Source organism: Erpetoichthys calabaricus, chromosome 6 (genome assembly GCF_900747795.2).
Source record: "Erpetoichthys calabaricus chromosome 6, fErpCal1.3, whole genome shotgun sequence".
Classification (NCBI taxonomy): Eukaryota; Metazoa; Chordata; class Cladistia; order Polypteriformes; family Polypteridae; genus Erpetoichthys; species Erpetoichthys calabaricus.
This window is the reverse complement of record NC_041399.2, coordinates 177067243-177084945: the sequence shown is the minus strand read 5'-3', so window position 1 is coordinate 177084945 and position 17703 is coordinate 177067243. Positions and strand designations below refer to the sequence as shown.

Sequence of the window (17703 nt, the reverse complement as noted above, 5' to 3'; positions counted from 1 at the left end):
GCTACCAAACCAGAGCGCGTATTACGTATTAAATAAAACTCCTCAAATTTATTGTGAGCACGGGGGCTCTTCGCACCCCTAGAGGATACGGCCGCTCCTCAAAAAACGCTGAAAGATTACCTTCACATTGCTCTCTTCTTTGCTGGGCTTACATATGGCTGCTTTATCAAGCGATGTGCTTCCTGCACGGTGCTTCGCATACTTAAAAGATCAAACAGCACATATTGATTTTTGATTTTTACTTTTCTCTCTCTCTCTTGCTCTGACATTCTCTGCTCCTGACGGAGGGGGTGTGAGCAGGGGGGCTGTTCGCACACCTAGATGATACGGACGCTCGTCTAAAAATGCTGAAAGATTACCTTCATGTTGCTCCCTTCTGTGCAGCTGCTTCGTGAAGCGACATGCTGCACGGTGCTTCGCATACTTAAAAGCTCGAAGGGCACGTATTGATTTTTGATTGTTTGTTTTTATCTGTCTCTCTCTCTCTGACATTCTCTGCTCCTGACGGAGGGGGTGTGAGCTGCTGCCTTCCTTGCAACTGCTTTGTGTGGTGGTGCTTTGCATACTTAAAAGCCAAACAGCCCTATTGATTTGTTTGCTTTTCTCTCTCTCTCTCTGACATTCGCTGCTCCTGATGCGCACTCCTTTGAAGAGGAAGATATGTTTGCATTCTTTTAATTGTGAGACGGAACTGTCATCTCTGTCTTGTCATGGAGCACAGTTTAAACGTTTGAAAAAGAGACAAATGTTTGTTTGCAGTGTTTGAATAAAGTTCCTGTCTCTCTACAACCTCCTGTGTTTCTGTGCAAATCTGTGACCCAAGCATGACAATATAAAAATAACCATATAAACATATGGTTTCTACTTCGCAGATTTTCACCTTTCGCGGGGGGTTCTGGAACGCAACCCCCGCGATCGAGGAGGGATTACTGTAATTGTTCATAGGATGCAAAGACGTTGTCTATGTACAAATCTCTAAGTGATTTAATCCCACATGTTTTCCAGACATTAAAAACTGCATATGTTTGCAATGATTGAAAAAGGTGGTTCTCGTGCAGTGGTGCCACCGATAAAAGATTCTCTATCTTAAAATGTTTCCTACATTGGTTCCATATTCTGAGTGAGTGAAGCACTATTGGGTTATTAGTATATTGGCGATAATTTGCATTTATTGGGGCGCAAAGCAAGGAATATAAAGATGAACTGCAGGATTCAATTTCTATTGCAGACCAAGCCTGCATATGTTCATATATTTATGTCAATGTCCAGGTTTTTATATGTTGTATGTTTGCTGCCCAGTAGTAAAATTAAAAGTTAGGCAGAGCCATGCCACCTTCTGCCTTTGCCTTTGTAGGGTCGCTGTTTGGATACATGGATGTTTTGAATTCCAAATAAATGTGCTTATGGTTGAATCTAATTGCTTAAAGAACGATTTATTGATGTATATTGGAATATTTTGAAATAAAAAGAGAAGCTTAGGGAGGATATTCATCTTAACAATGTTAATTCTTCCAGCTAAAGTGAGATGAAGGGTTGACCATCTATGCAAGTCTTGCTTGATTTTTTTCCATACAAACAGCAAAATTTTGTTGATAAAGAGCTTTATATTTACTTGTGATGTTTACTCCTAGATATTTGAACTGATTTGCGATGATAAAAGGGAAGGTGTCCAATCTAATATTGTGTGCTTGAGAATTCACTGGAAAGAGCACACTTTTAGTCAAATTAATTCTGAGACCAGAAATCTTTTGGAATTCTGTTAGTGCTGTTAGGACTGTAGGCACAGTATTTTGTGGGTCTGATATATACAGTACCATATCATCTGCATATAAAGAAATTTTCTGTTCAAGTCCTTCTCTGATAATCCCCTTTATCTCATAAGCATTTCGAAAGTGAACTGCCAGTGGCTCAATGGCGATTGCAAAAAGTAGTGGTGACAAGGGACATCCTTGTCTGGTACCACGTTCTAGTTTAAAGTAGTCTGAATTAATGTTGTTAATACAAACTGAACCTTCTGTATTGGTATACAGAAGTTTAATCCATGCACAAATGTTTGGGCCAAACCCAAATTTCTCCAATGTAGTGAAAAAATAGTTCTATTCAATCATATCAAATCCTTTTTCTGCATCCAAGGATAATAAAATCTCTGGGATATTTGACTTTGCAAGTAAGTATATTACATTAAACAGGCGTTGAAGATTGGACACTAAATGTCAGCCTTTAATAAATCCAGTTTGATCTTGTGATATTACTGAAGGCAGCACTTTCTCCGTCCTTCTAGCTAGGACTTTGGAGAGTATTTTAACATCATTTTTCAGAAGTGAAATTGGTCTGTATGATTACATATTGTAATACATCCTTATTTTGTTTTGGAAAGACGGTGATTGATGCTTGACGAAAAGTTTGAGGTAGATTTTGTTGTCTCTATCTTCTGTTAATGTTACTAATAGAAGGGGAGCTAGCTGAGTGGATAATGTCTTATAAAATTTGACAGGGTAACCATCAGGGCCGGCTGCTTTCCCACTCTGAAGTGACTTTGTAGCATCTAGTAATTCTGGTAGCGCTAGAGGTTTATCCAATTCCTCTGCACTAAGAGTATCTATTTGTGGTATCCGTAATGCATCCAGAAAGGCATTATATTGTGTCTTGTCTTCTTTAAACTCAGTAGAATATAAGGATTTATAGTAGTCTCTAAATGTGTGCATTATATTTTTATGGTCAATGATTATGTCTCCATTTGTGTTGGTAATTTCTGGGATTGCATTGTGAACTTCTTGCTTGTGGATTTGTTGAGCTAAGAGCTTATTATCTTTCTCGCCATGTTCATAGTAATGATGTCTTTATTTAAAAATGAGTTGTTCAGTTTCTTTAGTTGTTAAGAGGTTGAGCTCTGAATGCAGAGCCTGCCTTTTCCTATGAAGAGCCTCACTTGGACACCTGGCGTGTTCTTCATCTATTCTAGTAATTTCGTTGGTTAGCTTTGATACCTGCTTGCTTTCTAGTTTATTTCTGTGGGAAAGATATGAGATAATCTGTCCTCTTAGGAAGGCCTTCAGGGTTTCCCAGAGTGTCCCTGCAGATACCTCTGAGGATATATTTATCTCTAGAAAAAAAAACTGATTTGTTTTGATATAAATTCTGTAAAGTTCTCGTCTGCTAATAAAAGTGGGTTACGACGCCATCTGCGAGATAAGTATGTGGGGCATAATGATTTTATCTCCAGGATCAGAGGGGCATGGTCAGAAATAACAATAGTGTCGTACTTGCAGGATTTAATCGTAGGCAAGAAATGGTTATCTACAAAAAAATAATCAATTCTTGAGTAGCAATGATGCACTGGTGAGTAAAAGGAATATGTTCTTGAATTTGGGTTTAGAAATCTCCAGGGGTCTGATAAGTTGTGGTCAGTTACAAACTGTGTAATTGTCTTTGCAGTGTTAGATGTCATCGCCCCTGTGGCAGGAGACCTATCTAGGTCTGGATTTAAAACACAATTAAAATCCCCAACCATTATAATTTTATGAGTGTTCACATTGGGAATGGATGCAAATACATTTTGGATGAATTCCCTATTGTCCACATTGGGTGCATAAACATTTATCAAAATCACTTTACAATTAAATAAATTACCCATAACAATAATGTATCTCCCTTCAGGATCAGATACAACATCTGGTACTACAAATGAGACTGTTCTATGTATGAGAATTCCCACACCTCTAGTTTTTTTTGTATGGCTGGAATGGAACATTTGGCCTGTCCAGTCTTTTTGTAGCAGGAACTGATCCTTGCTCAATAAGTGGGTCTCCTGTAAAAATACTATTAGCGTTTAGACCTGTTAGGTGAGAGAATACTTTCTTTCTTTTTAATTCGTGGTTCAGGCCTTTAACATTCCAGCTCACAAAACTAACTGTCCCGTCTTGGAGACATTGATTCTTAATTTTTGATGTCATTTTGTAGTCTTAACCAAAAGTGAGACTGCTTTGACCTTAACTTCAAATTTTCCCAGGGGTTATTGCCATGCAGTCTGTTGTTGGTAATTATAATTACAAGGATTAAAAGAATAGATTACAGATAGCTTGCTCTCTTTCTCTCCCTCCCTAGTCTCCCCACCCCTAACTATTGTATTTTCTTAGCCTGTGTTACATTCCATGTGTTTTGTGGGTGGTCCCACAAGATGCAGGGCTATTCTTTATATAATTGGAAGGTTTCCCACAGTTCCTGGTGGTTCTTTTTAAATGCTCTATGAAGTCAGTGAGTTTCTTCTGGTTTTGATGCGCTAGTTCTATTTTTGATTTTCTGTATCTTTTGACCTCTCTTTGGATGCCGTATTGGTACTTTGTTTTCTTTTGGATTTGCCTTTAACAGGCATTGTATACCTTTTGTGCTCTTCAGAGCCTTACAGTATTACAGAGCATTTCTCTTGTGTAGAATAAATTGTTTTTTATATAAAGAGTCTTTGCTTGCCCTTGTTACTAGCTGGGTTTGACGGTTTTTTCTTTGGCAATCTTTAGTGCTTGGGACCTAGTCATAACAGTATGGTTCTATTAAGAGGCACATGGAACCGTACAAATGTTTAATTTTAGCATACCTAAAAACAAAGCATATAACATACATGAAAATGCCCAAAACACTGTTCAATATGTGAATAGAAACATACTATATACAGTACATAACTTTAAAGTTATTCTTTGTAAGTTAGGTCCATGAGGCATGCAAAGATTAATAGTGAAATAGAGGAAATATAAATGTGTTAAGATTGAATGAATTGGCAAAGAAAAGAGAAAAACAATATTCAAGTGTACAAAGAATTAATTTACTTCTGACCAACTGGTCCTGTCTTGTGCATTCCACAAGTACAGCCAAATGTCAATTTCTGCAACAGAAGATAAAGATGTTTTGATGTGAAGGCAATATTGGTGATGGAACATTGATTTGAATGTCTTGTTCCAGTGTAGAGAAGAAAACCTTAATCAAATGGCAGTGACATGAAATGCCTCTGTAGGATAAATTAAAGAATAAGAAAATAAAAATAAGAAGTGCTCAATCAGAGCCAATAGCAAAGGCTAATGTCTATATTAATATTTTTTAAATAAATAGTTATAACTTTCATACTCAAAAATTTTGTTAATAAATTTCTAAAAGATACATTATATTTAATGTTTGAGATATTTACCTTTTTACCACAAGGTGTCACTGTTTTCCTGAAACAAAAGCATAGTTACTTTCTGTAATCTTTTAACTTCATAATGGTGAATTGTTTGCACAGATATTTAATAGTGCACATTGCATATTTTTTGGAGGATAAAACTGGTAGTTTTTCAGTTTTTCAAACCGCAGCATTGCAGGTTTACATTTCCTCCAATCTTTATGTATTGTGGCTTAATGGCAAGGTTATTGGCTGGTAAACCATAAGGTTGTCAATTTTAATAAAGCACTTGGCCCACTATATGTTCTTAAGGGAGTTACTTAACCAGCTAGTGCCCAACTATATCTAATTAAACTAGCACCATTGTGGTCAAGGGATGGGGGGCTTTGATATATTACTGATGCCGTTTTTGAAGACTTAATGGCAATAATAATTCCAGATTACAGAATAGTAGAATCTGCAAGGTTTTTATTTGTTTTTCTCACATAAACAGACGGCTAAAAACTGAGTGACATTCTGTATCAACTGGAGGCTTCAATTTTAATGCCACCTACTTCTAAGCTCTAAAATATTTACATTATGAACATCCTGAAAATTATGATTTTTAAAGCAATACTGATTGCTACTCTCACGGCTGTATGCTCATGGTTGCAGATTAACATAATTTGCTTATTACACACCTTATCCCCATACTGATATATAGCCACAAGTAATAGTGGTCACTTAAATCTTAGATCAGTGGCACATTACATGAGTTCTAGCCAGAGGGGATACCAAACTTAATAACTGCAGTTGCTAGATCTTGTTGTCTTGAAGATATCAAATTGGATGCAGAGGAATTATAAGGGACGACAAACTATTATCTTCTGTTCAGACATTTCAGCACAGTTCACATTTCCAAAATATTGCAAGTTTGCTGTAATCGGAGAACTAATAACATGCTGCCTGATAGCACTGGTGCCTGTATGAAGGCTTTCCAGGTATGGAGAATTCAGCTGCTTTTGTTTTCCTTTTTCAGTATTTGTATGGAACAATACATATGAGTCATCAGGCAGATGCAGCTTTCTTTCTTTCTTTCTTTCTTTCTTTCTTTCTTTGGGAAGCATTGTGGTTTTGGGTGAGTGCAAGCTACTTTACAGCTCTTGCACACACTTGAGCACACCTATATGACTTAAGACAAATTTTTTGAGGTGAGGAGCAGATCAGTCTGATTTGTTGGGGTTGTCAGACTACACAAGTAGATGTCCTGGGAGTTTGTTAAGATTATTGAAATGAAGTCTTCAACTGAAAATCATTACTAAATTAATCTAGTTTGTTGAGGGTTTTGCTGTTTTAATTCAGTCTGAACCATACACAGTTGCCACAACTTATTTGTTGCTTGTATTCTTGAACTTTTTTTGACTATAGTGCATTTCTATTTTTCGAAAGGTACATTTTTAATTGTTAAAATCGATATGTTTCCGAGGTCCCAAAATGTCTCAGATGTGCCCACTCCTATTCTCCACCAACTGTTGCATGCACATCTTAAACATTAGGGTGTTTGGAGTATTTGAAGAATAAGAATAGATACAACCCTTTACAGGAAACAAACCAAAATACTAAATCAAATTATTTCAATTATTTTAGGAGAATATTGTTTGTTCTAATGAAGTGAAAAGTCCATAGCTCCAAAACAAAAATTAATTATTAAATGGCCACAGGAAAAATAAGTAAGAACAAACAGGATGCCCATAAAAATATTGAGATTATATTAAGTATGCACAGATCCTTGGATTGTTTTTCACTATAGTGGAGTGTTTTCTTAAATTGTTTGCTATATTAAGTTTCTAGTTTGGTCTTTAACTGAACTAATTTCATTTTTCATTATTGTCAGCAGCCATACAACATGTATTTCAGAACAGGTAGTCCACCTGAAGCTGAGCATTTTCGGGCCCGGTCAGTACTTAGATAAGAGACCACCCAGGAACAGCTTGGTTTGCTAATGGAAAAGGTGTTGGCCGGGCCAGCAGGGGGGCACTTACCCAATGACCCAGTGCCATGATAGGGTCAGTGTGCTGTACAAATGCCACCGTCCTTCAAATGAGACATAAAATTACAGTTCTGATTCTCTATGTGAAGGATGCCCAGGGATCTTTTATAACCAAAGAGTTGGGTGTAACCAAATGCCCTGGCTAAATTGCACACCACGTTCTGGTAATTCTGGCCCCTAATTGGCTAGCTCTCTCATCACCACCTAACAGCTAATATGTGTTGAGAGTACTGGCGCAAAAATGGCTGCTGTCACATCATCTGGGTGGGTGCTACACTATTGGTGATGGTTGAAGTGGCTCCCCACTCACTGTGTAAAGTGCTCACTGGGAAAAGTGCTATTTAAATGAATTATTATTATTAAATTGTCAAAACACATTGGATGCATTATTTTACTTGGAAAACATATTGATCCTGCCTCTTACTATCAAGTTGGCCAACTATCATTACCACTTGCAGGTATATTTAATTTTGTATCAGTGTTGTGTTTATTTTTTTCTATTTTTAACAGGGCCTAGTATTAATGGTGAATCTTCATTCAAGTCCCAAAACAAAATGAACATTGATTCCCAAAGACTGTCAAACTTTTTGTGGTCTGCCTCTCAGGTAATTAATTGCTTTTACTTGTTTGCCATTAATTTAGAATGTACTTATTCTAAATATTTACATTTATTCGGAATTATTTTGTGTAGTAGTTTTTATTTAATTACTTACAGTTATTTGTCTCCTAATTTTCACCTAGAGATTTATTTTCTTGCTTTTTTGTCCTCAGTTGGTTTCTTATAAAATAAAACACAAGGTTATTCAAAGAACTGCTGTAATTTTAAAAACAAATGAGCTCATTGTCTGACAATCTTCTGTCTTTTACACCAGAAGGTTAGGTGTTAAATGTGTATGCAAAAAATATCTGACACTCACTCTTACCAATTTCCCATCTTTTGAATGTATAGAATATATATTTTGCAACATAATTTATAATTGTATCTTACTCTACCGTATAAAATAAACCATAATGTAATTTAAATGGTTTAAAAGATTTAATTTTGCTTTTAAAGTAGACCATGGTATATTACTATAATTTATATATTGCCTTATAGATAAGAATCCTTAGCTGTCATATTTTCATTATTTTATGTATTTAAGAAATTCACAAATAAATTGTGTTCTCTTTCGCTTTATAGGTGATTGCCATTTTATTAGAAGAAGATAGAGCAGGGAAGCAGTCTGAACAGAATTTATTATCTCAGCCAGCTAGTTTGTCTTTTGGTGATGGCTGTTTGAATTTAAATATTAACCTTCCATTGTTGCTTGGTATGTATAATAATATATTTAACTGCTCAAATTAAGGTTCCTATGTATACAGTGTGGTGTGTTTATATATAAAATGTAAAATTTTAATCTGGATCAATTGCAGAATGTTACTCAATTATTCATGTATAATTGCATGTTTAACCAAGGTGGTTTAGCTTCTTAGTTGCTCAAACTCCAAAGACTGGTGTCTTTCATATAAATTCTTCATATGTACCATGTTTGTTCCTTGTGAAGGTAAGGTGTAAGAATTGTCGGACCTTGCTGAATGATGTCTTTCAGCTCCTGTATCTTTAATTAATAATAATAATAACAATAAATTTTATTTATTTGGCACCTTTCCCATGCATTTAACTGCCTTCAGTCTAATGTGATCCATTTTGCAATAAATAGTGGTATTTAGTGCTTTACATTTTGTTTCATTCATGGAAATAAGCCAAATTTTTCATTTATGGATTGTAGCCAGATGCAGATTTTGCTGTCTAGCGTTATAGATTTTAAAAGTAGCATATGCATGTTTTGCTCTTAAATGATAAGACAAGGACATTGTTCTTATGTGATAGTTAAATTTACCTGCACTATGTTTACAAGTATCAACAATTTTGTCATTTGGACCATCTGGGAGAATTTTAAATCTAAAGCAAGCATCATAACTTTCAGCATAAACAGAATATTTTAGATCAGGGGCTCACAAACTATGGGTCAAGTGCCCCCAAAATGTGCTATCATCTAGTCAGGGATTCCACTAATATAAAGTCAATGCTGGGAAGCGGAGCATGATCTTAGATCTCAGTTACTGTTAACAATAGTCACAAGGCATGATCGTACAATATATAACTGTAGATCTAGTAATCAAAGCAAATGCTTAACTACAGCAGACTATTGACACATATACAGTATTATCAAAAGTCACACAATATCTCTAGGGGTATTAAACCTTTTTTCTTGGCATACAGATTCTTAAAATATTTTGAATTACCACCTTTGTTATTTTTAATTGTTATATACAGTGCATCCGGAAAGCATTCACAGCGCTTCACTTTTTCCACATTTTGTTATGTTACAGCCTTATTCCAAAATGGATTAAATTCATTTTTTTTTCTCAGAATTCTACACACAACACCCCATAATGACAATGTGAAAAAAGTTTACTTGAAGTTTTTGCAAATTTATTAAAAATAAAAAAACTGAGAACTCACATGTACATAAGTATTCACAGCCTTTGCTCAATAATTTGTCGATGCACCTTTGGCAGCAATTACAGCCTCAAGTCTTTTTGAAAATGATGCCACAAGCTTGGCACACCTATCCTTGGCCAGTTTCGCCCATTCCTCTTTGCATTACCTCTCAAGCTCCATCAGGTTGGATGGGAAGTGTCAGTGCACAGCCATTTTAAGATCTCTCCAGAGATGTTCAATCGGATTCAAGTCTGGGCTCTGGCTGGGCCACTCAAGGACATTCACAGAGTTGTCCTGAAGCCACTCCTTTGATATCTTGGCTGTGTGCTTAGGGTTGTTGTCCTGCTGAAAGATGAACCGTCGCCCCAGTCTGAGGTCAAGAGCGCTCTGGAGCAGGTTTTCATCCAGGATGTCTCTGTACATTGCTGTAGTTATCTTTCCCTTTATCCTGACTAGACTCCCAGTTCCTGCCACTGAAAAACATCCCCACAGCATGATGCTGCCACCACCATGCTTCACTGTAGGGATGGTGCCAGGTTTCCTCCAAACGTGACACCTGGCATTCACACCAAAGAGTTTAATCTTTGTCTCATCAGACCAGAGAATTTTCTTTCTCATGGTCCAAGAGTCCTTCAGGTGCCTTTTGGCAAACTCCAGGCAGGCTGCCATGTGCCTTTTACTAAGGAGTGGCTTCCGTCTGGCCACTCTACCATACAGGCCTGATTGGTGGATTGCTGCAGAGATGGTTATCCTTCTGGAAGGTTCTCCTCTCTCCACAGAGGACCTCTGGAGCTCTGACAGAGTGACCATCGGGTTCTTGGTCACCTCCCTGACTAAGGCCCTTCTCTCCCTATCGCTCAGTTTAGATGGCTGGCCAGCACTAGGAAGAGTCCTGGTGGTTTCGAACTTCTTCCACTTACGGATGATGGAGGCCACTGTGCTCATTGGGACCTTCAAAGCAGCAGAAATATTTCTGTAACCTTCCCCAGATTTGTGCCTCGAGACAATCCTGTCTCGGAGGTCTACAGACAATTCCTTTGACTTCATGCTTGGTTTGTGCTCTGACATGAACTGTCAACTGTGTGACCTTATATAGACAGGTGTGTGCCTTTCCAAATCATGTCCAATCAACTGAATTTACCACAGGTGGACTCCAGTTAAGCTGCAGAAAGGATGATCAGGGGAAACAGGATGCACCTGAGCTCAATTTTGAGCTTCATAGCAAAGGCTGTGAATACTTATGTACATGTGCTTTCTTAATTTTTCATAAATTTGCAAAAATCTCAAGTAAACTTTTTTCACGTTGTCATTATGGGGTGTTGTGTGTAGAATTCTGAGGAAAAAATGAATTTAATCCATTTTGGAATAAGGCTGTAACATAACAAAATGTGGAAAAAGTGATGCGCTGTGAATACTTTCCACATGCACTGTAGTAAACTCTTACTAGGTACACCTAAAGACAATATTTCTTAAACCACCCTCTAATATTCTATTTCGGAATTTTAAAAAGTGATTACAAATAGTTTTTTTCTGTGGTTGTGTGTGTCTTTGGGTCTTTCCTTATGAAATTCTTTTTTAAGGAAGAAATTTTAGGAGCATGATTTGATAAGAAAATAAAAATTAGCCTAAAATTTCTACAACACAGTTACATATGAATCTAGTGTTATATATGACTTTAGTTCAATAAAAGAGGAAGATGACTCAAAGTCATTTGTAAAGGTTGAATGATGAGTACCAATTTTGATAACTTTGCGCACAGTTCTGCTTCTAACTTCAACCTAATCCTGTATTTATTAAAAAAAAAAAATGAAGGTTTACAAACTTTGGTACTTTGTCTGAAACAGTAGCTATTGATGATTAATATTAATAATACTAAAATGTAAAGTTAGATATGTGTAATTTATTAATAATAAATTGTCAAAGATATAAAGTGGAACCCACACATACAGTTTGGTCTGTTTAATTTTCTTTATTGGTGCCATCATGGGCTATACAGGAAATGGGTGCCTAGCAAGCCACCAACCACTTGGGGCCTTAACAGTTTTTATTTTTTATTTTATTTTGTAGGACTTTTGTTCAATTTAATTTTTTTTGTTTTGTGATACCACTGCCAAATGGGAGTGGAACCAAAGTTGCTTAGTTCATGTCTTCCTCGTTCTTATGTTTGGTCAAACAACAACTAAATCTTTTGACTATATTTACATGGTTTCATTTTGAGCTGTAGCCACCTGACTAGGTGTTTGGAATCGCTTGCTATTTTATGTTAAGTTAAAATATACACGTGTATAAATATTTGTTTTGTGTATGGATTCAAAAGCATTTAGACCCCTACCCTTCTCAATTTGTATTGTAGATTTCATTTTAAGTGGATAATTTTCCATTTTTACCCATCAATCTACACTTAATATCCCATCATGACAAAGTGAAAGCATATATTCATAAAAGTTAAAAAGGGATATAGATGGGACTTGAATTTCAATGCTTTTGACTTGCTGTCATGCTGTACATCCTGCAGTATTTTGCAACAACACTAAGATTACCCTTTTCAGTTATTAAATCCATAACACCATCACAGTTTTCACCAGTTTTTTTTTCTTTTACTTTTTCACAATTAAAACAAACTTTTTGATGCTTTTCCTTAAGTTTTCTGTATATAGGCAATAATTTCTTGTTAGTCAGTAAGTCATTCAGGGACATGTAGGTTTATATTTATTTCATAAAATATATAATACATAGTAAAATAATCATGATGCCAAAGAGAGTGGGTGATTAGCACATGCATGTAAGAATTACACTGTACTCTGTACACGTGACAATAATGACCCTTTAAACCTTTAGAATATATATAAAGCTTGTTTGTATATATTGTACATATTATACTTTGTTTTATAAACTTTATTTCCTTGCTTCTTAGGCAGGAACATATCAATATTGAAGTTCTCACCTGTACAAAAAAATACAATACTTTCTGTTCATAGTCCTCTAAGAACACACAGTACACATTTGGACACCATGAGTATAGTTTGTATCTGGAATATTTGGGAGCCTTCAAGTCCTCAAAAGATTCTTGTTTGTGAATCAGAGGTATGCCTTTTTATTTTTGTGGCAAAATGCAGTAGTTTCTTAAAACTAATTTGAGAATTTATAAGAATTAAAGGCTTAACTGAATTCTGACAAATTGTCATTTTGTTTATATCTGTTATTTTGTTTAAATTTGTTAAAATATCAATTTATTCTGGTAATTGAAAAATAATGACCTTTGCAATGATATGCTAATGTTAATTTTGAATCCCAACAGCATGTAGCATTAATGCAGCTACTATGTACACTATATTCAGTCATTAATTAGCATTAACATAAACATATTCATCTTTAGTTAAATGTATATTCATTCATCCATTTTGCTAATTTGGCTTATGTTTGAGGAAGGAGATGGCTATATAGTCAAAAAGAAGTAGTATGGTCTGCCTCATTGCTCATTTCTGATCAATAGTGATTATGCAAGTCTGAAACAGCTTTATATAGTATTTAGACTATCAGGAAAATATTTATCAAATAGTACTAAACTATAACATTTTAAAAGAAAGAAAAAAATTTAGAGCTCAATCCTATATGGACTACCTTTAAATTTTAAGTACTCCTGCCTGGTTCCTCACATTCACAGGATATATCAGCCTTGCCTAAAGCTATTTGTTTTCTCCCTTTTTTCACTCTTTAGACTTTTTCTTACAGTTTTTCTCCATGTGTGCACTCTTACTTAAAGGTAATTCATCCATCTTAGAACACTGTAATTTGAATTTAACTGCCACTTACTACCAGAATTTAGAAATTAGGCAAATTAAATTAATTTAAAATGTTATATAGCAATAGCTTTAATACTTGTACCCTAGCTCTGTTTTGTGATTCATTTGTAAGCAAATGTATTTTGTTCTTACAGATAACTTGCTGCTGCTTCAGTCCAGTTAAGGCTGCTCTTATATTTGCTGGGACTTCAGATGGTTCTGTAGTGTTGTGGGATCTTCGGGAGCATTTTAGCTTACATTATACAACAAAAATAGGAGATCAAGACTGGACTCTTCGATATCCTACTTTTTCAACCAGTAAGCTCAATAATACATTTCTGTTGCACATCACTTTCTTTTCATATTTTTACAGTAATCTTAAAAAGGCATACATTGTGAATACTTTTCTTTATCTAATACCAGTAAACCCCCAATTCTCTAAAGAATCGCAAATGCAAGAATGGCAATCAGTTTCTATTCCCTCCGATCTGTGGAGGAATGAAAAATGATGGAGGGTGGGAGCGTCCTGGTAAAGTTTTCATTTAATTAAATAAACATATTTGTACTAAAGCGATTTCTTTTTGGAGCTGTGACTCATCTGCTTCTGGTGTTTCAGAAGCGCGTTGTAGGCGCCTTCGTTTATTGTTTTTATCCATGCAGTCTCGCTTTTGGCAGCGGTGGTAGTGTGTACGGCTTGCCTGTTGCCTCTGGCATCTGTGCATATATACTGTACAACCTGGCGTGCACGCTTTACCTCAGGTTTAGTTTACAGGTCGTAGCCATTCAGGCTCGTTTTTGTATTTCTAATCGTTGAGCTCTTTCTTTTTGGAGCCATGACTCCTTTGCCTCTGCTGTTTCAGAAGCGCGTTGTGGGCGCCTTCATTCATTGTTTTTATCCATACGGGCTCGTTTTTGTATTTCCATTAGTTGAGCTCTTTCATTTTGGAGCCGTGACTTCTTTGCTTCTGGTGTTTCTGAAGCGCGTTGTAGGAGCCTCCGTTTATTGTTTTTATCCATGCGGTCTCATTTTTGTTTTTCTGTGGCTGTGTCGTTAGGTAGAAGTCATTTACTGTTAGAAATCATAATTCAACTTACTTTTAATACTGAATTACCGTTATGTGATTCAAATATGCCACACTGACTGCTGGCACAGTGGATTAGAGCAAGTTTAGTTTACAGGTTGTGTTGTTTGGGCGCCACCTACTGACTCTGGGAAGCCGCTGAGTTTGAGTGCGTATGCGCCTCGGTGCGTCCTGTGTCCGGCGTCCGTGCATATAATTTTACAACTGTCGTTTAGTAATATAGATAACTGCTTATATAACATATTTACACTATGGTCAGTAAAGAAGGTATATAATGAATCTAGGAGATAGAGGAAATGTCCCAAATGTTCAATATGCTGTACAGTATAGATCCATGTAATTTTAAACACTCGGAGTTCCTGTTCCTTTCTCCATAGCCAGTAATACAGTAATGATATACAATGGAGGTGAAGTGAGCCATGTTCATGTGATATTTTGTGCAATTCTAAAATAGGAGTAACTGTGTATTGGAACTACTGTAATGCAACACTGCTAAGCAACCACTGGCCTTCCTGTTCAACACCTAACACCAGAAGTAATTTTGGAATGAATGGTCATGGAGCTTTAAATGTTGGTTATGATTTAACATATTTTAATTTTTATTCTGGAACGTTGTACTGATTGAATTTTGCATTTGATTGTGTTTTCCTTATTGAGTTGTGGATTTAAGTTCAAGAAAACTTAGCAGTTGATAATAAAATTAATTCTAATTTATTTCTTTATTTTTTAATTCTAAGTTCAATTTTAAATTGAAATAGCAGTTTCCTACCTGAAACAAGGTTACTAGGAGACATAGCTCAGCCATTGTCTGTTGGAATTAGCATTTTCAGTTGCCAGATACTGTATTTTTTCCACGTCAGTCTTTTAAGATGCACAAGTCATTCATACTTACTTAGAAATACCTGATAAGGGAGAAGGATTAAGAAATTGCATTTAAATGGAATAGTTTATTTTAAATCAATAATTTATTATTGCATAATTTAAAAAAATTGTTGTTGGTGACTTTTGTAGGTCATCTTATATTTAATGTGTTTTTATATACTACTGGATATAGAAAAAGACTATGATACTGATTTTTAATTTTGTTTTGTAAAAGTGCTCTATTTTTCGCCCTACTACTATAGTCTCATTATATATAAAAAGAGATGCTTGGCAGTATACACAGTACACTGTTTTCTATAGACCACTCGGGCAAGTGCATAACACAACGCATTTAAGTGACTATGGACAATCCAGATTTATATCACAAAGGGAGTAAATGGGAGAGCAAACACAGCAACTATTGCCTGAGCAATATAGAGCTACAACATATAAATAGAAGAGAATGGTGTGGAATTATTTGTTTATTTCTATTAATTACTGTTACTGGTTATAACTGATTATACTAATTAAACATTCAATATCTGCAGATGCCATCTTTCCAGCATCAAGTCATTCATATCCTATTAGAGCAGCTGAAGCAGTATCAACAAACTTGGAAGACGAAAACAGCAAAGGATTTTCTCTTCTTTCCTCCCCAGAAGGTAACATTCTTTACATACTCTTGTTCAGCATATGTAGAAAAAGATGTATTGAAACATAGGTTCATTATCAACCTGTATGGTTTGCATATTCTCCCTGGCTACCTGTGGGATTTCTACATTTATAATTATATTATAAATATTTTGTGTGTGTGTGTGTGTATATATATATATATATATATATATAAAAATGGAATGGGTGGGTCGTCGGGTGGGCCTTTTTTTCATTCCGTCGTTTTTTCGACGTTTTGAAAATGTAGAATGATTATTTGATTTTTTTGTTTTTATTTGATCGTGTCTATGTAGCCGCCGTCGTAATAAAGTATCGCTAAAATCGTCATTTATCGTAATTTATTTTTGACGTATAACGTCGCCGTCGTCGAGGTCAGTGATACCAGTGCAAAAAATCTGCTTACGGTTGAAAGACACGCCCTACTCACTGGACAGTTAAAAACACCAATCAAACTAACGATGACATCAAGTATTACCCAATCAAAAGTAGGAAAGGAGGCATCTTCATAAAATGCGTGTGGGATGATTTGCATGAGACGCTGCTTTAAAAAAAAAATGATAAAAAAAATACGGGATAAATCCCGTCCAGTATTGATTCAAAACGGGACGCGCAATTTCATTCTCAAACGCGGCACGATTCCGTATTTTAAAGGACGGGTGGCAACCCTACAGTGCCAGGTAACCACCCATACAATCAGATTGTGATTCAGACTAGGAATGCAATGAATGTAATTACCCCGATCTACATACAAGGCGAAAGTCTTGCAACATTCAAAGATGATGGTTTGGGATAAGTACACCATGCAACATAAAAGAGCTTATGAAGCCTTGAACCGAAAAAAGCAACATCTCAGAGATCGTAAAAAAAAAAATAGGAGCTAATGTCGTTTTACTCGCTGTAGATTTTAGTCAAACATTACCAGTTATTTCACGAGGGAGACCAGCACATCAACTCAACGCGTGTTTAAAATCCATGCTTCTCCCACGCTCGGTTATATGTCGCGTGTTCTCGGGTAGGTGCACCAAAAAATTTATACATTTAAGCATGTAATGGGCAAACAAAAAATTAGGTATACCCGAAGGCACAGCAGTAGTACTTAATGTAACTTTACTTCTTAAATGTTAATGTTTTACTGTTTAATAATTTATACGCTTCTTATATGTTGTTCAAATTCTTTTATCAAAATACCACTGACAGCGCAATGCACGATAACATCGAGTGAATACACCATACGCATCCGCCCACGGCTGCCCTGCTGTGCGCAGATAGGACTTGATTGTACAATAAAATAAAATAAACATAAAAAGACTAAAACAATCATCACCCATAAAGCGGATAGTAGACGTGACGTACTATATGTGTACCACATTTCAAGTGTATAGGTGCAACGGTTTGCGAGCTACAGGTCATTTAAAATCCTGGACAGACACACAAATTGCCACGGTAGCAAATTACAGAAGAAGATTTTACTGTTTAATAATTTATATTTATATGAAACGAGCTGTATATACCCGGCGTTGCCCGGGGCAGAAGTAACGTAATCGGTCAAACACTTACATATATACCAAAGTAAACCTAATCGGTCAAACAGTTACATATATAAAAAAACCAAACCTAATCGGACAAACAGCTTCATATATACA

At 35.9% G+C, this 17703-nt stretch overlaps 1 protein-coding gene across 1 annotated transcript in view; it reads left to right on the top strand.

Annotated features, from left to right (window-relative positions):
* dync2i1 (dynein 2 intermediate chain 1) overlaps positions 1–17703 on the top strand; it is an 89890-nt gene that overhangs the window by 33540 nt on the left and 38647 nt on the right. Inside the window, exons 12-16 of the mRNA XM_051928790.1 lie at positions 7689–7783; positions 8359–8488; positions 12578–12747; positions 13601–13763; positions 15937–16050. Coding sequence (XP_051784750.1) covers positions 7689–7783; positions 8359–8488; positions 12578–12747; positions 13601–13763; positions 15937–16050 — 672 coding nt within the window. The remainder of the gene's footprint in view (positions 1–7688; positions 7784–8358; positions 8489–12577; positions 12748–13600; positions 13764–15936; positions 16051–17703) is intronic.